Genomic DNA, 26041 nt, shown 5'->3' with positions numbered 1-26041 from the left:
TGACTTCCCCTTGAGTGTATGGCATGATGACTCTTTGTGTTCCAGAACCGGCCTTATTTATAATGCTGCATATCAGAGCCTTCAGCTTTGCTCAGAAAAGTAAAATGGCTTCCAGCAGCTTGCCGGGGGGAGAGGAGGGGAGAAGAGCCCATTTATTTTCTTATACCTCTTTGTGGGGCTCTCTTAACAGGTCGGAGGTGAAGTTCTTTAGTTCAATGTGGAGAAAAGAAAAGGCTCAGGGCAGGCAATTAAGTTTTTAGAGACAAGAACTGTTCATTGCATGTACTTCTCTGGCGTTTTCTTCCCCTTGGATTTATTCAGTGGGTCAGAGTAGGACCATTGAAATGGCTTGTCAGTGGTTTCAGTGGGCCTCCTCAAAATAATGGCTTAGTTGGCTATCACCTAGTGAGTTCAGTTTTCACTTCCCTCTTTTTATTTTTTTCTGTTTCTGTCAGATCACTTTTGTATAATCTTTTGTTCTGTTATTCTCCACAGTCTGCCTACTTAGAGCATTTCCCAGTTGTTCTATTAACCATATTACCCCAGGCGGCATCTGTCCTCAATATGTTCTTCTCTGTCCCTTGCCTTTTGCCCTCCTCCTTCGGTCTCTTATTCTGAGCACGTCTCCTTTGCAGAATATGCCTCACGCTGTCCATCTTGTCTGCTTGTCTGTTAAATTCTGGCTAGTCAGCTAGTATCCAATACATTCTCTCCATTCTTGCTAGGGTTTTCTGCTAATATCTTAAATTAATTTTTGGTAACACTTTACTTAAATGTTCAGCTTATCAGAACTCACATGTCTGATTCTTTACAGCATATAAGGCAACAGTTTATGTGAACCACCCTGAGACCTTTGGGTATAGGGCTGTATAGAAATCAGTCAATCAAATAAATAAATAACAGTTTATTTTATGTAAAATCAAAAAAAGCCAACTGATACTGTATTGTTATATTAATTCTACAGGGCTTTAAGAAACTCCTTCCTTGTTCCTGTGTAATAAGAGGTGTTCATTTTTTGTCCTTCTTTACAGCCTCAACACACAAAATGTCAATAGAATAAGTGAGGCTTCCTCGAGAACCTGCCATGAACCATTTTGAGGGACCAGCTGAAGGAGAGGTGAACGATGAACTCAGGAGCAGAGTGGTGAATGAATCTGTGGAGGCTGACCTGGAACATTCTGAGGTAGAGGATGAACAGCCCCAGTATGCCAGCCATTACCCGAGATGTGCCAACAGCAGCCTTGAAGGACGTTCTCGACAGGAAGAGGAGGAGGGCACGTTGGCACGGTCAGCTAGCACGGAGAGCGGCTTCCACAACCACACGGATACTGCTGAGGGAGATGTCATAGCCCCAGTGGAGGATCCCTATGAAGGAGACCGAGTGCTGGACAATGAGGACGAGAGTGCCTATGCAGTGCAGTACAGGCCCGAGGCAGAGGAGTACACAGAAAATGCTGAGGCAGAACATGCGGAGACGATTCGTAACCGAACTCTCCCCAACCACTTGCACTTCCACTCCATTGAGCACGAGGAAGCCATGAATGCTGCTTATTCAGGCTATGTGTACACCCACCGGCTCTTCCACCGGGGGGAAGATGAGCAGTATGCCGAGCCCTATGCCGACTATGGGCTGCAGGAACATGTCTATGAGGAGATAGGTGACACGCCTGACCTGGATGTTCGGGAAGGCCTTAGACTCTACGAGCAAGAGAGGGAGGAAGCTGACAACTATCGAAAGGAAGCTCTTGGTGCCCGACTCCACCACTATGATGAGCGCTCTGATGGAGAGTCTGACAGCCCTGAGAAAGAGGCAGAGTTTGCTCCCTATCCAAGGATGGACAGTTATGAACAAGAGGAAGACATTGACCAAATTGTGGCTGAAGTCAAGCAGAGCATGAGTTCTCAGAGCCTGGACAAAGCTGCTGAAGACATGCCAGAAGCAGAGCAGAATGTGGACCCTGGTGATGCTCCTGCTCATGTTCACCATGAAAGCAACCGTCCGCTGTCTGTTGGTGCTAGACCTACAGTTAATGTGGGAGATCCAGTGCAGAGATACAGCAAGGAGAAAAGGGATGCAATATCCCTGGCTATCAAAGACATTAAGGAAGCTATTGAGGAAGTGAAGACTAGGACCATCCGTTCTCCTTATACCCCCGATGAACCCAAAGAGCCCATTTGGGTGATGAGACAGGACATCAGCCCAACCAGGGATAGGGAGGATCAGGGTCCACTAGAGGGAGATGTGAGTATACCAAACGGCTCACATAATAAGAAAACCGAATGTTAAGGCTATGCAGTCAAAATCGCAAAAAACTATATAGCCTTAACATTCGGTTTTCTTATTGTGTTTTTAACTACTTGCGGGGGATGATGACACATAGTTAAATGATATTTTTCCTTATTAATTGTGTTTGGAAATCAGAATTATTATACTACAAATTCTCCTTTGGCCTTAATAACCTTCATTATTAAGCATTGGCAAAAAAGGAAAAGAAATATAAAAATAATATTTAGATGTGGCTTTGGTAAGATATGTCCTCTCACAGGTTAATTTCTAAATATTTGCATTGATGCATTTGCTTCTAATAGAAGCTGTGTGTTGCTGAGCACTAGCATAGTTTCATGTGGAACTGCAATGGTGTCATGGTCAATATTCTTTTGAATTTTTGTTAGTTTTTCAGTCATCCAGGCAGCAGACTTGTTTTCTTCCGCTGCTCATGATCAGCCTGTGTTGATTAGTAGATTCAGAAACCGTGTTCTTGTTTTCAGTTGCCATGCAAAGGAAGTGTTCCTCCTTCTCCCATTAATGTTTTTGCGTTTGGTGTTTCCTAAAGCACCACTGGATGCCTCAGAATATTTGCTGTGGGAATTCAATCCAGTGAATGGCAAGGCTTTAATGAATGTTTTAGGTTGTTGATTGCCAACTACTTAGCGATTTTCTGTTGAGTAAGTGCTGTATACATTTTGTTAAATAAAATAATAATAAACAAATCAGGCTAAAATACTGTACAGTTGACTTCAGTGGAATTATAGCAGCCTAAATGTGCTGCTGCCCCAGCACTTTATCAGATTTGAATTTATTACTTTGTCATCTATTGGGGTTTTTTTTGGAGCCTCAAAATATACTAAACTTTTGATGAAGCCAGAAGCCAGCTATTCTTTGTGCTTCAGCCTGTACTAGGGTTACTATCTCTAGGGAGTTCTTATTTTGCAGAGTCATTTGCCTGGTTGCACGCCTACTTTGTAGATATAAGCTCACAGGCTGCATCCCCATCATTTTCTATTAGGGTATTTGATAGGAGGGATGGGTTGAGTAAGATAAAGCCCTGTTAACTGATATTTTCTCAATCAACAGAGATTTTTTAAAATCCTGCACTTTTTGATTGATACTGGAAATGAATGTCAGCAAGGCTTTTTGCATCGCTATGCAAAAGAAGTGGGAGAAGCAGGTGCCTTGCTCTTCCTGCCCCCCCCCCCATCTCCCTGCTATCCAGAAATAAGGCTTAAACTCCCAATGCAAGGACAGGACACAACATTTTCCACAGGGAGAGATGCAAGAATTGCCTTTCAAATGAGATAGAAATATGGTGTGACAGGTAGTGCAAGACCTTTGCAGGTCTTGTTTTCCGCACAGCCACATCCCATGTGAAGCTGGTTTTGATTTTCAGCTGTAGTGGACAGTAAGATTGAAGTTTTGTTTACTTGCAGCATAATTTCTGAGATACTTGTATAGATTCAGTTGCTCCCAAATGGTGGGGGTTTTGAGCATTGAGTATATTTGCTAACCTAAGCAAATATATTCAGGCTTTTGTTAGAATTCTGAGAACCCCAACTTTCATATTTTTTTAAAAAAATCATTTTCTATTCCACATGAATAGGCAAGGGCAGCCTTCGTAATAAAATATAGTAGCAAAAATATTGAAGTAATGGAAACAAGTAGGACATCCCAAACTTAGTACATTGTTCAACTTCTCTAACTTGATGCATGATGATGATGGAGAAATATTTTGGAGAAATAATAATAGCTTGCAGCTTCTAATATTCTCATAGGAGAATTTCCCTTAGCAAAGGTTTAGAAACCACTAACTTAAAGAGAGGGTCTTAATTAAGAGCACTTCATGGTTTCCCCAAAAGAAGTGTTTTTTGACCATTATGAGTTGACTCAATAAAAGGTATCCTTTTCCAACTTTGCGTGTCCATCCCATGCAGTGCCTTTTTATTTACACCAAATGCCTTTTGCTCAGTGGTGCAGAAGGACAGTTTGTGACAGCTCTTCCCTGGCTTGCAAACCTCAGACTTGGTGGATTTGTTTTCATGATGTTTAGTAAATGATGCACATGGATGGTCTGGTTTTGTAAGTGGAATGTAACATTTCTGAAGAAGATGTTTCTCTTTTCCGCCTCCCTTAGGGGTAATATCCTTTGTTTTCTTTTCGCTTGCCTTTGGGTCCACAGGTTTCCTTTGTTCTCTGCCTGGTGCTGTGCAGCTTTGCAGAGCCTCAGTTTTTCCACAGCAGGGCTCATCTATCATTAACGAAGGGAGTAGCAAAGACACCTTGAATAATGGAGCAGCTTTCAGGTGCTTCAGGAGCCTGAAATAATGTCACCAGCTATGCGGATGGGATGATGCTGGGCCTGACATTTGCACATCCAAGGTTTTAGAGCTGCTCTTTGGAGCACAGATGGAATTCCATTGGACCTTGGTTGATAGAATTACCGTATTTTTCGCTGTATAACACGCACCTGACCATAACACGCACACAGTTTTTAGAGGAGGAAAACAAGAAAAAAATATTCTAAACGAAACAGTGGCTGTATGATTTTTGTGGTTCATGCTGTGGCCACAGACATGTGATCTGACAGTGAGTTTGGGGTAGCCCAATACAAAAATCCTGAGGATCCATGTGGATCCGTGCTTTGCAACCACGTTTTAAGTGGGGAGGGAAGGAAAAACACTCAAGGGACAAGGAGCACACGTGGGGTGTGTGGAGAAGGATGCTGCTAATAATGCAGGAGAGGCTCCTCTCCGGCTTTGCTCCTTTAAAACAAGCAGGCTCTGCTTCTCTCCCTCCTCCCCGGCAAGAAAACCACGATAGTAACCACTCTGAGACAAATCAAGAAAAATTGCGACCAACACTCTCCCCCAACAAGCGCAGTGAGGTCAAAACACACACACACACACACACACACACACACACAGAGAGAGAGAGAGAGAGAACTGGCCCTAAAGTCGCAGGGCGCTGGGAGAGCGCAGGGGCGCAGGGAGAGTGAACGGGAAGCAAGAGAAGGAGCCCTCACAGACACACAGACACACAGAGTGTCAATTCTAAAGTCAGAGGGAGAGCGCAGGGGCGCAGGGAGAGTGAACGGGAAGCAAGAGAAGGAGCCCTCACACACACACAGACACACAGTGTCAATTCTAAAGTCGGAGGGAGAGCGCAGGGGCGCAGGGAGAGTGAACGGGAAGCAAGAGAAGGAGCCCTCACACACACACACAGACACACAGAGTGTCAATTCTAAAGTCGGAGGGAGAGCGCAGGGGCGCAGGGAGAGTGAACGGGAAGCAAGAGAAGGAGCCCTCACACACACACAGACACACAGTGTCAATTCTAAAGTCGGAGGGAGAGCGCAGGGGCGCAGGGAGAGTGAAGGGGAAGCAGAAGGAGGAGAACGATAGCTCAAGCACACACACACACAGCCCCTACAGTGGCTAATCCAAAATCGGACAGCAAAAAACTGCAGGCAGGGACAGAGAGCACGGGGTTGTTTTAAAGCAGCCAACTCCCGCTCTGCTTCTCTCCCTCCTCCCCGGCTCCGCTAGCTGACAGGAGCCGCTTACACCCGATTTGCTGTTTCAAAGCGAGCCACGGACTGCTCACGACTGCAGCAAATTCCCCCGCCATCTGTAGGCATTCGCTCCATAACACGCACAGACATTTTCCCTTACTTTCTAGGAGAAAAAAACTGTGTGTTATGGAGCGAAATTTACGGTAACTTCCAAAATTATGCAGTGGCCCAAGTAATTTTCAGTTTTTTTACATGCTTGAATACTTAGACTTTTGCTGACTAAGATACCACTGTTAAAAGGGGGGGGGGGGATATATTTTTTCCAAATAACCATGAAAGGCTTGATTCAGAATTCTTTGGAGTTGTATGTGTGCACTGCATGTAAGACTGAGATGTCAAATACATATATATCAGTTCATAGAATTCAGAATCAAGTAATATATGGAAAGATAAAATGTATGTTCACTGTTTTCCTGCTTGCACCAAGTCCTCGTGGCTTGTTCACCAAAATGGAAAAGTGAAATAGACTCGAGTACAAGAAGTTCCGAGCCTAGGTAATTTCCCTTTAAATGGAAACCTGATAAAAGAAGACATGGTCTTGAATGCGGGGACATAGCTAGGAGGAAGATGCATATTACAAAAGTACAGATCTGAAGGATAGCTTTAGGTTTTCCATAATTTTTTATTTTTATATGTATAAAGCTTTATCAGAAGCCCAGTTTAATCAAAGAGCAGGGTTGGACATACAAACAAAGGAACATTTTTACTATAGACAATTCATTCTAACTTTGTGAAAAATGCAAGAAGGGGGAAAAGGAAATATTATGACTATGCCTCCTAAGGGCCTCCACTAGCCAGAAGACAAAAATGGGGACTTTCTTACTCTGCAGGGACTAAAGAACCCTTATTCTTAGTCTGATCTACTCCAAAGGCTCAGGGCTTGTAATAAAAGCTTTAAATCTGCTTGAAAAACTGAATTCTATCACATTTGCCAGTAAGCCTGAGCCATGGTAGCACTTTGTCCTTGTGGCTATTCCATAATCAGATGAAATGTCTAGGATCAGGCTGTACATTGGGTTGGATCTAGACGTAGTCAAACTTTGAGGGGAAACGATGAGACTCTCTAGTCATTAACTTCAGGTCCAATTATAATTATGTTTTACTTTCAGTTATAAACTTTTTTCTGGGGGGGAATTGCATAACTATAATAGCTCTTTAATTATGCTTGCTTTTTAAAAAAATCTTTGTACTTTAACCACCTAACTGTACATTAATATCATTTATTACTTATTCAGAAGATACCAATAGTACTGCAATTCTGCTAGAAGTGTATGTCTTCAAGGCAATAAATGAAAGGAATAGCTGCTTGCTAAGGGAGAATGACCTTCTTATGTATGGGTGTTTGACAACCATTCAGTATCAAATAAGATTAATCTACATAGATAGATACTAGCAGCATCTCTTGTTACAGGCTTCAATTTCAAGTTCCAGGCACATAACACCACTGGAAAAAGTAATTTGGTGGCACTTGATTGTTAGCAATTAGCAGACAACTCTGAAGTTGAGCAGAACAGCAGCAAAATCAAAATGGAGAATTTTTGGATGTATCAGGCTGAGTATCTTAGGAGAATGGTAAGTGAATTGTAGCAAGTAACTGTCAATTTACGATTTTTTTACTTAACCCCTGAAGGTGTTCCTTCTGCACAATTCCAAACTTTTAATAAGGTTAATGTTGTGTTGCTCTGACATTTCTATGTATGGATGATGTAGGAGCATCCAGAAGCATCTTGGATATTTTCTTTTGAAATTTGGATCTGTTCTGGTGTTTTGGTTCTTACCATAACAACAATTATGATAGGGAAAACAGAATATTTTTGAATTTTTTTAGTTATGAACAATAAGTATATTCAAGTGGTGCTTAATATTCATTTTTCTGATGCAAAGGCTGCATCAATGTACAAAGGATACTGCATTAGAAATCCAAGCAACATAGTTGCGAAGAATACAGCCCTTGTTACTGAATATAGCCGTTGTTCTATAATATTGTGAATGATACAGAAGAATAGAATAATTTTTAAAAATAAAACTCTGCACCTGTGGTGTATTTTTTTTAAATGGTTGTAGGTTGTAGAGAACTGCTATTTGTGAGATTTTTAAGTGACTGTGGAGGGAGAGTATCTGTGGAGAGTGTATCTGAAGAAGTGTGCATGCACACGAAAGCTCATACCAAGAACTGACTTAGTTGGTCTTTAAGGTGCTACTGGAAGGATTATTTTTTTTTGTGGAGGGAGAGTTTGCTTTTCACAATGTGTAACCACATTTATTTTGTCCTGTTGTCACTTCTGGTTAGTCGCTGCAAACTTATGGAGTGATACAGATCTCTTCAGCAGTCTCTCCTCCGGCTTTTCCTTTAGCAAATAGAAAGAAGGCATTGGCAAGAGGGAAGTAAGATGAACTGCAATGGACATGGGAGGGGAACTTGAAAAAGCAGTGTTTGGTGGGAGGGGAGGACAGACTTGCCTCCTCCTGTGTTTAGAGGTCGGCAGCAGCTGGTCCCCAGACAAGGCCTTCGCTCCAAAGATGTCTTGCGTGAGCAGGCTCCTGCCAGCCGTCCTTCAGCCTCTGGCACAGCTGCGGCGGCAGCGCTGGTGCTGGCTAGCCAGGAAATTCCCGTGGCTTCAGCAGAGCTCTTTTGAACCAAGCCCTGGAGGTTTTGAGACTGGGTTCAAGGGGCTTCTCTGCATCTCCAAGAAGTGCTTGGTTCCTCTGAATTGTTCCCAAGGGGCTTGCCCCCTGGACTGGGGGGTGGGAGGGACACGAGACGGGGCAAAGGGAAAGAGGAGAAGAGCTGCAGCCTGGAAAATGTCCTGGCTGCCGCTTGGGACTCTATATGGTAAAAGAAATAAGAACCGAGTTGGTTTGATTTGTCACCTATAAATGTAATTTCTGTTGTTTTATTGATATTTGTAAGCTGCTGTCAGAGTTCTTTCCCGCAACCAAAGAGCAAGATAAAAAGGCTTTAAATACTAATAGTAATAATTTTCAAAAATCTTTCTCTGCTTCCATACTTCTGATTACACTGAGCGCTGCACCCCGTAGTGACCTTTGCCGGGACTTAACTGCCTATGGGGTCCTTTACTTTTTTTACCTTTTACTTCTGATTACATTGTATAAACTAGAACTCAGTTTTGTATTACATGGTTGTCCTCGTATTTTCAATGTAAGCTTGGCTCTCTGATTTTACTTTCTATTGAACTTGACCAGAAGTAAAAATTTAAAGAAGATAAAGATATCCAGCCACAAAAGTGCTGTTTATACAAACAGCCTGATAAACAGCTTTCTCTCAGGCATGACTTGGGAGGGTTTTAATGTCTGGATTTGTTGTTGCCTCAGTCATGGGCTTTAATTTAATTTGCTGCTTAATTACATATTTATCAGCAGTATTAAGCCAAAACTCACTACAGGGGGGTTGAAAATCATATGTCCCACTTCTTACTAATGTACTTTTTTCCTAATGTACTTATTAATGTGCAGTTTTCTTGCATTGTCTTTTGCCCATATCTGCAGCTCCCCCCCCCCCCCAAATTAGTGGTTCAACAATAATTTTATTATTTACATTTATGCAGACCTAAAATTAATAGGACTTGCTTCTAAGAAAATATAAATCTGAATATAATACCATGAAATGCTGCATGTTTAATTTTGCTGGAACCCTTTGCCCAGTCCTCAATCTCAAAGCAACAAATACCATTTATTGTTCTGTCAGCATTTTATTTCATTGTGTATCTTTTCTCTGTCTAGTCTCCATCTCCTGATTCATCTTCCCCAAGAGGCGCTGAATCATCAGGTCTGCAGCATCAACAAGATGTCTGTGGAACAGCAGAAACCCCCACCAAGAAGGAGGTAGAGTACAAGTCTTTTTAAAAGCAGTAGTTTTACTGGAAATGTTCTCCAAATTTAGGACTCCTTAATTGTGTTCTGTGCATTAAACAATCTTTTTAAAAATGATTTATTTATAGTAAGCAATAAGCTTTTTAGATTTAGGCTGCAGTCTGCAATACTGTATTCACCAGGAAATTTGAATCCAATCTGATTTAGGAATGCAGCTTTTATTAGGTAGTGTTATGTTTAATAGACTGGAGGTCTTGGATGTAAGCACTGCTGCAATCACTGATAACTATTCCTAAATTTAGTATATTAGAGATATTCCCACAGTTCTTTTTTAACAAACAGCAGCAGCACCTTCCTCCGGGGAGAAATGAGAATTGCCACGACACTTTCCAAATGTCTTTCCTCAAAGCAGAGTCCAATTTCCATAATACTACAATCCGCTGCCCAAAGACATGCGTGTTACTTTACTTTGAAATGCTTTGTCCTAATAGGTTAACAGTAGAGTGTCTGCTTACTAGTAATATTTGATGTGGGGTTTTTGGGGGGTGGACTTCTTTTCCAAAGAGCACATAAAATGTGCTCCTTAAAGGCAGCAGTGATACCGATTCCTTGGAATTCACGGGCACTAGACTTTCTAGCTGTGCAAAGTCAGAACTGAATCATTTCTGCTTCACCTGCCTGGACACACTATGGAGACATGAACCTCAGGAATCTCTCTTCTAAAAGTGGAAATGCAGATGTCCCACCCTCAGGCTCAGCTGACCAAGATGTTAAAGTTGGGGTACTTCCCTCTCAAAATTTCCAGGCATTTGGACATATTTGCTCTTTTCCTGAAATCTGAAGGATATATCAGTGTCAGCCAAACCTAAGAGCTATATTCTGAATAACTGCACACAGTTATTCTGTCCATTTGGGGAAATAGCTTTCTTAAGAATAATTTTTAGTTAAAAAATACCAATCACAGTTTCTCAGGGCAGGCTGACACTTATCGTGTTAAGGAATGTGCCAGTATGAAGTTACTCTCAAAATGTATCATGTACTCTCTCTCTCCTCCTTTCTCCAGCCATTTAGTGAGATATGAAATGTTTTGCTTCTGCACAGATTTTTTTCTATAAAGCCAAATGCCTAAATGGAGGGAGTATCAGTCAGGAGATTACACAAATGTATTTGTAACAAATATTTGTTCTGAAGGATAAGAGATATTTGTAAAAACTACTCTCTCTGAAGGAAGGAATCAAGATTTATAGCAATAATGATAGCTATAATAATAGTAAAGCTTTTATATCAGTTAATTGAAGGCTGTGTATTTTATACCACTAAGCTTTTCTCAGAAATGCTCTTTGTTGTTCTGCTGCTTTATTATCTCTGCCTACTTGAATCCAGAAGATAAACCACTTTAATCTGCTCATGGCAATTGGATGAATTATTTAAAAGGATATTGGAGTCGGAGTATCAAAAATAGAGGCATTGCAATAGATCAAATGGCTGCAGAAGCAGGTTCCCTGGTGGAAATAAATGTCACAATCGCACACCAGTACTTAATTTCCTGAAAGTGTCTTGTCAGCAAGAAGTCTTCCGTTATTTGGTAGTAATTGATACTTCTATTTGACATTTTTCTCTTTACTAGTTATTTTCTTGTTCCAAGATGCTGTTCTATAGGACCTAATCAAACTGTAGCTTCAGTTTTATTGTATTTTATGGATTTTAAACATTTGCTGTATTTACTTGGAAGTAAGTCCCATTGTGTTTCTTTGTGTGTTTAGGGATTGTTTGTGTTCAAAGTGGATTAATTTTTACCTTAAAACTACCAGTTTATCTAAACTTCAGCAGTGAGCGAGATTACTAAGAGGTTCTTTCACATAAATGTAAGCCTAAGACCCTGAAGACATTGCCAGAGTCTAGAGCTCTTTAGTTTTTTTGTTTCTGTTCATGACATGATAAATGTTTGTGACATCTTTGGAACTTTAAAAATCTGTCATTCGTAGGAAAGGCAGCCTGGAAATGCTTTATTGATGCTAATGGTCTAGACTACACTCTAGGATAACTTCTTAATAATTAACCGATCCTTTGAAATATGTATACATATTTCTTACTAGGCTGTCCACAGAGATCGGATAACAACTGTCAGTGTGTGATGAATAACTTTGCCAGTTCTGCATGAAAAGCTTTTTAATGCATACCTCAGCATGCTTAGCTTAGTTTGATATCCTGTTTGTCTTAATTACAGTCAAGAAAAAGCTTGGCTTCTTTCCCAACCTATGTTGAAGGTAAGCTATCAAAATCTCTCTCTCTCTCTTTAAGTTTTAAAACCTTTTCATATAAGTGAAATGTGAGTTAAAAACAGGTGTTAATCCATTCACACAGTCTGTTTAGTAACTTTCTCAAGTGCTTGTTCTCTGCACACAGAGCAGAATGCAGGGCCTCTACTGCTTTTGCCAGCACTCGGTGGAGAGGCTTTGTCACATTAGAAACAAAACTTGCAAGTTTAAGAAAGACAACCCGGGCACACCAGGGAGAAGGTTCTAGCGTAGCTTGTTCCTTTCGCTCCTGGATCTCTCCCTACACACTGCAACTGATATTTGCCTCAGGAGAAAAGCCCTCATTGATGTCTGTCTGGATGACAATGATAACTCAGAGTCCTCCATGTAGGGACAATGGCATGGGCGAAGTTCTTTTTTTAAAAAAAGTGTCTTCTCCCATGCTGTAGTCCTAGGGCTGCTATTTCGTAAAGTAAAATCCTTGTACGCCACGGTCAGACTCATGTCTACCTTGGTCCATGTGGGCCACCTCTAAGAGAAACCCCACCTCCTATTTTAAGCCTTGCATTGGGTTCAGCTTCTCGTTGCCTCCAGGCCAAATTCAGCCAGAGGAAGATGACCCAATGACCCTCAGCTTACATCCCCTGGGCAGCTTTTCAGTGACGGAAGGGCATTCAATTCAGTGAGGGCATCTGCTAATGGAAGACAAGGCGAGAGCCACGTTTTGCCAATTTCTTCCTCTTCCCCTCCCTGCTCCAAGCTTCCTGTACCCCCTTCGATACACCAGGCTGTTTTGAAGGTCTCCCAACTCTCTGGAATCAATTGTTTTGCTGTGCTGGAAACTGCCAGGAGGGAGGGGAAATAAGCAGAAATGGCTCTTCGTCCCTCCCTCCACTGGGAGCCCTTCTGGAAGGGCCAGGACACCACTTGGATTTGGGGTTAATACATCCAGTTTGCTAACATGCTTGTGTTGGTGCACTATGTCCAACATGGATTGGGGCCTAAAAGCATTTTCAGGCAGTTTTGTTTGTGAATATTAATAATCACAATTAAAACTAATAGTGACAATAATGTTGTCTGCATGCTTTTGACTATATACTCAATTCTGTCCTAATGTCTTGTGCGAACAAGCTCTCTGGGGGCTTTTATATGCCGATGTTAATGGTCACCTGAATATTAGCCTTCAGTTGCACAACCAGTAAACCAGTAACCAGTAAACTACTTAATGAGTACATAAATTTGTATTTTGTTTAACCAAAGGTTGGCTAACCTTTGGCCTCCAAATATTGCTCCCATCTTCCCTGACTGTTGGCTATGCTGATTGGGGTTGATAGAACTTGATGTCCAACAACAGGTTAGCCCACCCCTGGTTTAGGTACATTAAAATTTATCTAGTTATTACATTTATATCCTACCTTTCCTCCAAAGAGCTCAGGAGAGCGTACCTGGGTCTTCTCACACCCTCAAAAACCCTGTGAGGTAGGTTAGGTGGAGAGTGTCTGCCCCTGGTGTAAGATTCTTGGCTTAGTGGAGGTTGGATCAGTCTTAGTCCAACACTGTTCAATTCTGACTTTTGTTCAGAACATTATTCTTTATATTCTGATGTCTCTACTATTGCCTGAAGATATATCCTCTGTGAACATTAAATTGCCTTAGGTTGCAGACCTATAATGTCCTTAGCAACAAATAAATCCCATTAAACCCACTGGAAACATGGATAGTATTGGACTAAGTTATGGACTATTTATAATTGTGTGCATCCAGCTGAATTGGTTAACAGATTGCATCATTAAAATTATGTTTTATTGAATACTAATTTGTTTATTGATGGTTGTTGTTTTTCAGTTGACAGTGTTTTGTCTCAACCCCCACAAATTCTTCTTGTATTGTGGAATTATCTATTACACACTCTATGCTTTTACATTTTTCAGCATAAATCATTTTTTAAGATTCTTGGTTGGATTTGTAGCTGGTTAACTGACAGAACTCAAAGAGTACTCATTCATGGTTCCTCGCCATCCTGGCAAGAAGTGGCGGGGGGGGGGGTGCCACAGGGTTCTGTTCTAGGTCCATTGTTGTTCAATGCTTTTATAAATGACTTGGATGAAGGAATTGAGGGGATGCTCATCAAATTTGCAGATAATGCCAAACTGGGAGGGGGGGCTAATTCTGCAGAAGACAGAATCAAAATTTAAAATGACCTTAACACGTTGGAGAAGTGGGCCCAAACTAACAAAATAAATTTCAGTAAGGTCAAATGTAAGGCTCTGCACTTGGACAGAAAGAACCAGATACACAAATATAGGATGGGGGACACCTGGCTTACTAGCCATACATATGAAAAGGATCTAGGGATTTTGGTGGACCACAAGCTTAACATGTCAACCATGTGAAGTAGCAGCAAAAAAACTAATGCTATTCTAGGCTGCATCAACAGAAGTCTAGTGCCGAGATCAAGGGAAGTAATAGTCCCACTCTATTCTGTCTTGCTCAGACCACACCTAGAATACTGTGTCCAATTCTGGGCACCACAATTTAAGAAGGATGTTGACAAGCTGGAAGGTGTGCAGAGGAGGGTCTGGAAACTTAGCCCTACGAGGAGCGCTTGAAGGAGCTGGGTATGTTTAACCTGGAAAAGAGGAGACTGGGAGGAGATATGAGAGCCATCTTCCACTATCTCAAGGGCTGTCACATAGAAGAGGGAACAAGCTTGTTTTCTCCTGCTCTGAAGGGTAGGGCTCGAATCAATGGCTTCAAATTACAAGGAGGAAATTCCAACTAAACAGGAAGAATTTTCTGACTTTAAGAGCTGTTTGATAGTTGAATTGTCTCCCTCGGGAAGTTGTGGACCCTCCTTCCTTGGAGGTTTCAGCTGAGATTCCTGCATTGCAGAGGGTTGGACTAGATGACCCTTGGGTACCTTCCAACTCTACAGTTCTGTGATTCATACAATCTGAGCAAGGGCGTTGAACATTTAAAGCACAAACATGATTTACAATAAGCCAGGTTTCCAATTTGAATTCCTGCTTTCAAATATGTCCTTGAGCCTATCATTTGTTATGCTGAGCTTTTCCAAACCTGCTTTTTAGTTTTCAAAAAAAAGTAGACTATGATTTAGAGTGCTCAACCTAATTGTAAATCTATTCTCAAAGAGAGAAGTTGTATTGTGTTGAAGATCATCTGGCTTGGAATGCCAGAAAAGGCTAGAATCCGAAACCTGTATGGGAGAGAACAATGATAACATTTGTTTTCTCTTTTTGCGACTGTACTTCTGCACAGCTTGTAACACTGGGTTATTGGCAGTGGGAACACCTAAAGTGGAAAGTGAATACAGAAGTCCCACAGTTATCTCTCTCACACATGCATATTCTTTCTTTTGATTCTTCTCATATTTGAGTTATAATGTACCCTTTTTTCCTCTGGGGGCAGTGAAAGCAAAGAAGATCTCATTGGCCTGCAGATCAAGCTGTGTCGTTTGTTAGCCAGACTGGTGTATTTTCTCTTCCCTGCACCAGGACTATATGGCTAAGCTGGAATATTCTGTCCAAAGGAGGGTATAAGTACACTGTGTTGCTGTCATGTGCAAAACTGTATGTACTTTGTAGGAACAAGCCAGTTAATTTAACACAAAAAACAAATAATCTATCAAATAATTTTAGGAGCTAGTCATAGACTTGTAGTCAGTCCAGCTAAACTGAGTTAAGGCTAAGGTAGTTTTTTAACAGGTTATGGATACCTTTTAGGATCTCCTGAGTTGAGAGCTATTTGGTCAGGGGCAGCTGCTGGGACTTGTAGGGAACAAGTCCCTCTGCTAAGTGGAGCGAGAGCCAATTAATTTTAGTTTCCCCTCCTCCTCCTCCTCCTCCTCCTCCTCCTCCTCCTCCTCCTCCTCCTCCTCCTGTGTTCTACAAGGGCAACACCAATATGACTCTCCCTGGACTGGTTGTAAGGCAGGTCGGGGGGGGGGGGCTAGCCTGAGGTTGGTGGGGCAGTTTTACATTCACTGGCATGGACCAGTCTCCACTGTATTTGGGGCAGGGTGTGGGTCTAGGTTAATGTTTTCTTTCTATGATTGCCTTTGCTGGGTACATATCAGTGTCTAGCCTTTGTTATTGCAGAGAAAACCTTGGAAAGATGCAGGTGATATCTGGGGAAAGGAGACATTGCTTCCACAAAGAAGCTGGGCAGAGCTTCCGTTGGTAAAGCCATAATTGCTCAGCAAATAGGTGGCTGCAGAGAAACCCAGCCTGTGCTGCCTCATTGACACCAGAAAGGCGACTGGATGCGTCCTCATCACAGGAGAAATTTAGCTTCCCGTATGCTTCTGCACATGCACAGAAAGCTGCATTTTCAGCTGTGTGTCATTTTGCACCTTGTTTTTAGCCTATCTGATGTTATATAACCCTGGTTGTGGGTGGGGTTGGGGCCAAGCCAGTGCTTTGTGCCTTTCTGACAAGGAAAGAGAAAAATCCATTGAGATTATTTTGCTTCAGGGTGAACTTTTGTTTCAACTGAATGAGCAAATGTAAGAGTCAGGTTGGATTATCAAGTGCTGTCTCTGTGACAGAGAGGCTGGTCGCTCTTTGTCTCCTCTCATTGTATCTGATCTTTTGCTATCATGATGAATTTCAACCAGTCCAAAGCCTTTGCTTCTGGCTGTGGAGGGTTCTCTCTCTTTCCCATTAGCAGCATAATTTTGCTCAGTAATTCAATTTTTCCATCCTGTAGTTCCTGGACCCTGTGATCCTGAAGATTTAATTGATGGAATCATATTTGCTGCCAATTACCTTGGCTCTACTCAGCTTCTTTCAGACAAAACTCCGTCAAAGAATGTGAGGATGATGCAGGCTCAGGAAGCTGTGAGCCGAATCAAGGTGAGGAATCTTTCTTACTGTCTGTCTCTATGGAAGAGTCAAAGCTGAATCTAGGAATGGTGCATGCCTAAAATCCCTTCTGAAATGCAGTCTAGTAGTAATTTGTGTTTGGACCCCAAAATTTGCCAGGTCATTTTTTCATATACAATAAGTTGTTTTCATGCTCTGCGGGTGACATCATACAGCAGTGGACGTTATTACATAATCCTTATAATCTGAATAAAAGGGGTCTCTGGAGAGAAATTAATATTTCTACCGTTATTCTAGGCACAGGTTATCCAACCCATCCACAGTGTTCAGCCCTGTACGCCGACTTCCGAATAGTTTGAGAGGCCTGTGGGGGGTGCAGTGGGCTGGAGGGTGAAGGAAGGATGGTTTGGGAGACTGAATACACCGTCTTGCTGTTTTAACATCTATTGCATTGTGATCAAGCCCAAGAAGGTGCTCACACGACCATGATGACCATGGAATGGGTACTGAGGATTTACTAGGCAGGGAGGGAAAAAATACTGATATACAGTAGTGCTAAATTGAATCTAGGCAGCCTTTTCAAAAATGTGCTGGTAAGATTGAAGAAGTTTTAAATGGCATTTTGTGTATTTTCTGGTAGATATCTGACATAAACACAGAATTTATAAGAAGTATAGATACGTACAGTATATTTTGTATTTTAAAAAATGTATTTTAATAGTATTTTAAATCCATCCTGTGTATTATCCAGCACAAACTGCCAAAACTGTTATCTTTGTACTGGTGCCAGTAACTGAGAGCGCTGCTCCCCCCGTGCCTCAGCCCCTGGCACATTGAGTGGCTGGCGAGGCCTAGATGGTTCTGGCCCCTTAGTGGTTCATTGAAGTCTTTAACCACCTTCACAGCAAGGGTGCTGGGTGTTCCTGACCTTGTCCTTCCCCTCTGGCCCAGCAGGGGGGGCAGCAACAGTCCTGGTGTCAGGACCAGCTTGGCTCATTGAGATTGTTCAGGCTTCTGTTTGGTGCCTCAGAATGGCCATTCCCCAAAGGAGTGTGTGTCTCTAGAGCACAGCATGGAAGGGACACAACAGAAATACTTCTGTCTAGACCCACATCTTTGTGTTCTTTCTAGCCATCTGTACAATCACTCCTCCTAGATTATGCCTCAGCTCCACATTCAGGGTTTCTGTGTTGACCATTTGTAGCAGTAGAGCTGCTGATATTTTCTGGATTTTTTTGGCATGCATTCACATGTTATCATTGTTCAGTTAGTATTCTGAAATGATGTAACCCCCCCCCCAAAGAAAAAATTCCTGCCACACAAACAAACAAAAATCAACTTTTGTGAAAGATCTGGAATGAATTCTCAATATTTTTGTTAGTGTGGCACCTAAGTCTCTGTGTGGAGGGTTGATGGGCATGGTTTGGGAGACAGCCGCTTTGTGCCATGTCCCTCTGATCAGTTTTCAAGTCAGTTTTGTGTCAAAACATCTCCTCCTTGTGGGCCCAAATGGCTGCTAGCCATTCATACAGTACATAACACCTGGAATCCTAGACGGTTGGTCTTGGTATCCTCCATATGGTGTGATCCTTTAGTACATACACATCGAAGACCCAGTATAGGAGTTGACGGAGGCACACCATTTCCTAGCAGTGCTGCTCATCTGGAGGGGGACGGTTTTTTAAAAAATCTGCCATGCTCATGCCAATTGCCACCAGGAAGCTGTGGGGGCTCAGGAGCTCATTTACCTGTGGCCCTCCAGTGGAATAGCCATTTGTCAGTTGCCCAAAGGCTGGTTTACAGTTGCAGCTGCCAAGTGGAGGTGGCTTGCAACATCCTCTGCAGGACAACTCCTCTGTGTGTGTAGAGCAGGGGGCAACCTGAAGGGTGAGCATCTGTTTCTCCTTGGAAGGGGAGGCCAAGGATCTACATGGCAAACCATCTGGCTGAGGATGTTTTCAAGCAGCCTCCACAAAAATAAGACTCATTTGCTTATATTGAGTTCTAGTACCATGTTTAGGATTGGATGGAGTTTGGCTGTATTGGAGTGCCAGGGCTGGATTACTTTTCTCTTGTGGATTTAAGAAATGATGTTTCATATGTATTCAGTAGCAACAGCTGAATTTGCTCTTTAGCAGAATAATTTCTCTCTCAACAGTAGATTCTCCTTTAAGACAGCTAGTCTTTTTTTTTTTTTTTAAGTTACTAGGCAAAATGTTTTCCTTTTTCTGTCTGTCTGTCTGCCTTCCTCTCTCGACTGGTGTCTATGTACAGGGTTATTTTATAAAACTTTACTCTCCTGTGTGAAATTTGAATTATGAAGCAGAACTTAATTTGGCTAGATGGCAGTCATAGTCCTGATGTTCTAGATCCCTACTTGACTTGGAGTCTCTGAAAGTACCTCTCTAACTATTCTCCTGTCTCTGTTTATTACATGCTAAGCAGATGGCCCAGAAATTAGCCAAAAGCAGAAAGAAGGTGCAGTACAAACTCATCAGCTTGATGTTTTTCCTGTTTTTTGTTTTTGTTGTTTTGTTTTTGCATTTCTTTCTTTTGATTTTCACATTTTATTTTTAAAAATTCTGTATCCAGCAAACCTTTTCTTACAATTTGTTTGAACCCCCATATAAATTGACATTTTTCAAATAACCAGTAGCATGGTTTACTCTTTGTTGTTTACCATTAGCCATTTCATGTTAGTAGGGTAATGCAAAGTAGGGTAATGGAAAGGTTTAATTAAATGGAAAATAGGCTTTTCCCAAAACTATCTTCCAACTATAGAGCTGACTGAGAAAGGTTTTAAATATATCAAATGGTATGCTTCTAAAACTGTGCATTTCAGCTTGTGTTTAAACGGTAGTTTCGTTTGATTTCATGGAGGTTATTAAATTGCTGGATGCAAAAAACCCCAAACCTTTATAGACATAAAATTATATACTATACTAAGATTACTAAATACATATCATTGTAGGATTTAAATCGAATTTTTAGGTGCTTTTCTAAAAATTTTGCCAATTTTTACTGTACGAAATTGTGCTCCTAACCGTTTAGCCTCTAGTGACCACAAGGACTCTTCTACCAGAACTGCATTATACATTCCTGTATTATACATCACAGACTCTGATCTTTGGGTGTGTTGGGTGTTTTCGTTTTCCATTTTTTCCATTTTTGCTGGCTTTGTGACTTACTCTTTTTGCCAGAACAACCACGAGTGGGGGGAAATGTAAACTGGCATGTGTGAAAAGGAGTGTTTTTGGACTGTCTCAGAATACAATAATCATCAAAGGAGAGAAGAGCTGGGCACTTTGGGGTCATTACCTTACCCTCCCCTCTCTTGTCCCATTCTTCTGGGGTACCAAGGACAAGGTTATTCATTCATTCACTTATTAAATACAATTTTTAAATAGATATATACAAAAGTTCCAAATTTTCCTAATGCAAAATTATTCTTCAAATATAAAAAGGCTGCCATTGAGAAAAGGTCACTGTATATATCCTTGTCCATTTCTTCTCTATGCCATCTTCCTTAACTCTGTTAAATAACCACTCTGTAATAGAGAGCTAACCCCAGACCTGGTTGGGCTTCAGCTCCCGTCCTGCCTGACTCTAGGCTGTGTTGGCTGGCAGCTCTTGTGGGAGTTGGACTCCCATAACATCTTGAGGGCACCATGCTGACTACTCCTTCTCTAACAGATGGGATTATAGAGTTCCCCCCACTGCCGGTCAAGGACATTCTTGCAACATTAGGAAGTTAACAATCAAGACAAATACCAGAGATTTGTGTATACTCAGGCTCTCCTTGAACCCACTAAGCATCTCTTGGTCACTTCATAGGCTCAGAGAGCTCCCAGTTATGGCAGTGAACATCACAGTACTTTCTTTCTATGTGTGGCAAAGAGGAGGAGGGATATGTGCAAGAGCACAAGTCTAGCCTCCCCTGAAAGGAACAGGGATAAAGGGCAAGAGATTTGTAGGGAATTAACACTTTTGTGCACAGTACTGACTTGAGCTCGTAACTCACATTTCATACCCCTATAGACAGCTTCTGTACCTCTATGCATACCATTAGCTTCTGCTATCTTAATGCTACATGTTGCATTGCTCTTCTGATGACTGTGTCCTAAGGCTTTTTTGAATTGTGATCTAACACAGTTCTGTTCACGGATTCTCCTCAAATGCTTGTTTGTTGTTGCTGTTGCTGATTAACTCTGACCTTAATTGCAGGCCCCTGAAGGTGAATCTCAGCCCATGACAGAAGTTGACCTCTTCATCTCAACGCAGAGAATAAAAGTGTTGAATGCAGACACTCAGGTACAGCAAATACCCATCACTTTATCAAGACAAGACAGTGTTCTCATATCATCATTGATTCATCACCCATATACTGTATTTATTTGCATTTGTTCCTTTTATTAACCTGAAGGTAGCATGTTTTAGATCATTTATTAGGGGGTGAAGTGAGGCAGGAAGATCATTGCACCCTGAATGTTTTATAAAAGGAGCTATCAACATAGTTTTGTTTTATTTTTGTCATTCATTTCACAAAGGTTATTTCTCCACTTTTATGAGCTAAATATTTCTGCAGATGCTTACTCTAAGAAAGGTTAAAAAAAAAGTTATGCAGAGAAATATCAGTTTGACAAGGAAGAATAAAATGCTAGATTTGTAAACGCGTTCTAGCATTTTAGGTTTAAATAAGTATTATGGGGGAGGGAGCATAGGGCTACAAATGTACCTGAAAAGTACTGCTAGATTGCTGTAGTCCAAAATCAGACAAGCTTCTGCCTTCTGCAAAGAGGTATAGATATCCTGACCTCATACTGCTGCAATTCGAGATCTTGCAAGTGGGAACTTCTACTGTTCTTTGCTTTTAGGAGGTGATGAAAATTCCCTTTAATGTGGAAAACGTAAGTGTTTGTGTGCACTGAATGCCAATGTTTTTTAAATTCTTATGTGTTAGTGCTAAAGAACACTAATGGAAGGTTTGTCTTCTCTAGGAAACTATGATGGATCATCCTCTGAGGACCATTTCCTACATTGCAGATATTGGGAATATAGTCGTCTTGATGGCTCGCAGGCGAATGCCAAGATCTAATTCCCAGGATAATGTGGAGGCATCTCATCCCTCCCAGGATGGGAAGAGACAGTATAAAATGATCTGCCATGTCTTTGAATCTGAGGATGTAAGGAGCTTTATTGTTTCTGCATTGAAAATGAGCAAAGAGTTGTTCCTCTCACTTTCAAATGCAACCGCTACTGATCACAGTGCAAGAGAAGGCTCTCCTTCAGTCATCTGGGGAGTGGCCAGTGACTGATGACTGGAATGACCAGCCAGATGGGGAGAGCTGACCCAGATGATCCCAGCTGGATATGGGTTGAGATGGAAACAATGACAACAGAGGAAGAGAGCAAAGAGAGGAAGAACAAAGGCTTCCTTTCTTTCAGGACAGGCAGTCATTGTGGTGCCCTCCAGATGTTGGTAGACCACAACCCCCATCATCCCTGACCATTGGCCATGATGGCTGGGGCTGAAGTTATAGTCAATGACAGGGGTCAGCAAACTTTTTGATCAGGGGGCCAGTCAACTGTCCCTCAGACCTTGTGGGGGGGGGGCGGACTATATTTAGAAAAATATAAATACCTGCAGGCCGGTCCCGCAGCTGCCTCCGGACCTGGAGGAGGAACACACTTTGCACGGACTCAGGAGCGCATCTCAATGACGCCCGCTCACTGGCGTTGTTGACGGGCAGCAGCCGCTCCATTGGCCCGTCCTCAGAGCTCCCAGGCAGTGTGCACCACACGCTGCGGCCCATTGTCCGAGGCCAGGTCGGCAGGCAGTCTGCGCACGCAGAGCGCCGAGCAGGCGGCACGCATCTTGCCCTCCAGCTGCTCCAGTGCTGCCACTGAGCTCGACGCCAGCAGCAGCGCCAAGATGGGCGCCAAGCTCCTGCTGAAGCCCTGTGACACACCCGCCACGATGCCCATGGCACGGCCCAGACCCCCCGCCCACCCGCCGGCCTCTCCGTCCATGGCTGCGCCGGGTTTACCTAAGCGCACAGGCGGTGAGGCTTTGGATTGGCTGCAGGAACTTCCTGCAGCCAATCCGAAGCTGCGTAAGCATCGCAGAAGTCAGTCTCTGCGCAGCGAGGCGTTCTTGGCTTCTTTTCAAGGAAATGCCACGGCGATTTAGCCCAGTGCAGGGACTGACTGAGCGGGCAGCAGGGTCCGCAGGCCAGATTTACGAGCCTGGTGGGCCGCATCCAGCCCCTGGGCTGTAGTTTGCCGACCCCTGTTCCATGACATTTGGAAGGTGCCATCCAGACTACTCTTGGAGTTGGTGAGAATAAGAACTGGTTAGAATACAGAGCAGACCCAGAAACACAAATTGCAAGTATGACCCAAATTAGGAATCATCTTTTTCTCTTATGCAGTGATGTACTTGAGGAGACCCTAGTGAAGTGAGGAACAAGAGGCTAATTTTTATGATGGCCCTCACTATATTTTGCCCACCTCATGGCCCTTAGTGAGCCAAATGATTCAGCAACCACTAATAAAAAAGAAGCATCTTGATGTGTGTTCTGTAGTTGCATCATTTTTAAAGCTTTTCCAGCTTCCACTTGATTTTGTGAACTAATTTGGTATGTCTGATTTTGTTCCTGTTTCATTCCCCCTCCCCTTTGGCAACTGCTACAGGCACAGCTAATTGCACAGTCCATAGGTCAGGCATTTAGTGTGGCCTACCAGGAATTCTTGAGGGCCAATGGGATAAATCCAGAAGACCTGAGCCAGAAGGAATACAGTGACTTGCTCAACACCCAAGACATGTACAATGACGACCTGATCCACTTCTCTAAGTCTGAAAATTGCAAAGATGTATGTACGCATTCTAATAACAAAGCCTTTGAGCTGATAACCCCCTGAGCAGCCCAATTCTAGTAACAATTATACAGCCATTGGAGTTCCTCAAGAATGACTTCTCTCCCTGCTTCTCCACTCGTGGGATATCAGCAGCCAGTCTTTCCTCCTCTCACACCCCACTTTTCTATATTTTTAGGATAGTGCTAAATTTATCAAGATTGAATTGATTACCATCTGCCATGTATTTTTTTTTTTTTAAGGAACAGCTTTCAAAAATTTGCCTGCAGTGTTAATGCATTCAGAATTTTCACTTATGTGGTTGTAACAGGGGGTTGCAAGAGCTCATTTCAAAAACACTATGTCTGAAACTGGCTTGAGAGATACAGTGCTAAACTTTGTAGAAAAATAACTTTATGAAGATGTAATTCGTAGTCATTTAAGCCCATAATAATAATCCTGCTGAGTTCCTTTGCTTTATTCCACTCCACTGTTGCACAGATAATAATGTTATACATATTTTTATTGATGTAAATCTTCCAGATGCCTTCACTGATTTAGTTGCAAGAGAGAAGTGTGTGCACTTTCATTTATTCTGTAGGTTTCCTAGAGGAGAAAGGTTTCAGGTTCTTCTCGTTTTTTGTTCTCCTAATTCAGGTTTTCATTGAGAAGCAGAAGGGAGAAATTCTGGGTGTAGTAATTGTAGAGTCCGGATGGGGATCCATCTTGCCTACTGTTATCATTGCAAATATGATGCATGGAGGACCAGCTGAGAAATCGGGGAAGCTGAACATAGGGGACCAAATCATGTCCATCAACGGGACCAGTTTGGTTGGCCTACCACTCTCTACCTGTCAGAGTATCATAAAGGTACAGAAAATAGACTTAGTCTCGAAAGGGCTCCTGACTGTGGGTGTAGCAGGGAAGAAGGCTGTTGGCTCCTTGGCAGGTTAAAGTGGGATGATGTTTTGGTGTGGTCACACGTGGAAAGCCTTGCACCATGAAAGCAAGCTGTTAAGATGATGACATTCTAGAGCATGAAAGGATGACCCAGAGGAGCCTGTGTGCAAATGGGTGTTGTGACCAATTAATGCATAGACATTAGCTGTTAGTTTCCATCCAGATGGAAAATACCTTCTGCATTTGGGATCGCCATTACCTGTTCAGGAGTACCATGGCCCAGGTATTTTACACGTTAATCAAATCTGCTTTCCAGTCCATACATGTCAATCATTTTTCTCACACCACCCAGTACCAACGTACGGCTTATAGGATAGCTGTCATCAAAATGAAATATATGAACTCTCAGACTTTTTTAAAAACAAAAGCATAATGTGCCATGGGGCACTTGCTAGAAGCTCAGCTGGCCTTTTCTGATTCTTTGTGGAAGGACTGCATGTATATACAGAACCTTGGGACATTTTCTGGCTGGGAAGGCAAAGGGGTGGGCATATGCAACACAGCCGATGTTTGGGTCTGGATTGTCTGATGCTTTTCCACGTATAAATAAAGCCAACCAACCACCCCAAATATGGAAGCTATAAAACAGAATGAAAATCTCTTGGACCTTGTGTGTCTTTGCACACACAATAGCCTTTTCCTACTATCAGAGTTGTAGTTTTATTTACTTTCTTGTCTTCCCACATCTACGTGCATGTATCTTTGCTTGATTAACAAGCAGAGATTGGATGGCCATCTGTCCTGGTGGTTCAGCTGAGATTCCTACACTGCAGAGGTTGGGCTAGATGACTCTTGGAATCCCTTCCAGCTCTACAATTCTATGAAATGAAGTGGCTTAAAGTAAATTCCAATTTTTCCAAAGTGCTGTGGGAGCCACTCCTGTGTGGCTGAATCCCTTTCCACTGCAGCAACTTTTCTTGGATGAAGTTGTGTAGCTACACTTTATTGTGTGACTACTCTTTGCATTAGTTATCATTCAAGTTCTGTAACATGAGTTTGTATTTCTGCTGTGCATGTTCTTAAATTGTGATGATGGAGCAAATGGTACCATAGTGCACATTGAGTTGAACTAAAGTGTAATGTTCCAGCACAAATTAAGATTAATTTTAAATTTTATTTGCCATATTGTTTTCAAGGGGTTGAAAAACCAGGCTAGAGTTAAGCTGAATATAGTCAGATGCCCTCCAGTAACTACTGTCCTTATCAGAAGACCAGACCTCAGATATCAACTTGGCTTCAGTGTTCAGAATGGCATTGTAAGTAGCATTTGACATTCTTAACTGTTTATAAACCTAGCTCTATTGATATTTTCTTTAATAAAAAAGGAAGTTGATTTCAAAAGCACTTAATATACAAATGTATTGAATTTTAGCTAAAGCATTATTATTTGCATAAACATTAAGGACCTGATAGTTAAGCAAATGAATGAAGGAGTGTCTCTACCCCC

At 42.1% G+C, this 26041-nt stretch overlaps 1 protein-coding gene across 20 annotated transcripts in view; it reads left to right on the top strand.

The window, feature by feature from the left end:
- The window catches only part of APBA1 (amyloid beta precursor protein binding family A member 1), a 92350-nt gene that overhangs the window by 59080 nt on the left and 7229 nt on the right, over positions 1-26041 (top strand). For 8 of the 20 annotated variants that reach the window (XM_083701985.1, XM_083701983.1, XM_083701984.1 and 5 more), the window contains 11 exons: positions 1032-2242; positions 9588-9689; positions 11905-11944; positions 16664-16809; positions 19225-19257; positions 21004-21090; positions 21654-21686; positions 21777-21962; positions 23473-23652; positions 24292-24504; positions 25731-25850. In XM_083701985.1, the coding sequence (XP_083558111.1) occupies positions 1085-2242; positions 9588-9689; positions 11905-11944; positions 16664-16809; positions 19225-19257; positions 21004-21090; positions 21654-21686; positions 21777-21962; positions 23473-23652; positions 24292-24504; positions 25731-25850 (2298 nt within the window). In that variant the 5' untranslated portion in view covers positions 1032-1084. The remainder of the gene's footprint in view (positions 1-1031; positions 2243-9587; positions 9690-11904; positions 11945-16663; positions 16810-19224; positions 19258-21003; positions 21091-21653; positions 21687-21776; positions 21963-23472; positions 23653-24291; positions 24505-25730; positions 25851-26041) is intronic. The other 12 variants (XM_083701978.1, XM_083701979.1, XM_083701982.1 and 9 more) reach the window with 3 other exon arrangements.

This window comes from Podarcis gaigeae (genome assembly GCF_964106915.1).
Source record: "Podarcis gaigeae genome assembly, chromosome: 11".
Classification (NCBI taxonomy): domain Eukaryota; kingdom Metazoa; phylum Chordata; class Lepidosauria; order Squamata; family Lacertidae; genus Podarcis; species Podarcis gaigeae.
This window is presented reverse-complemented; position numbering and strand designations above follow the sequence as displayed.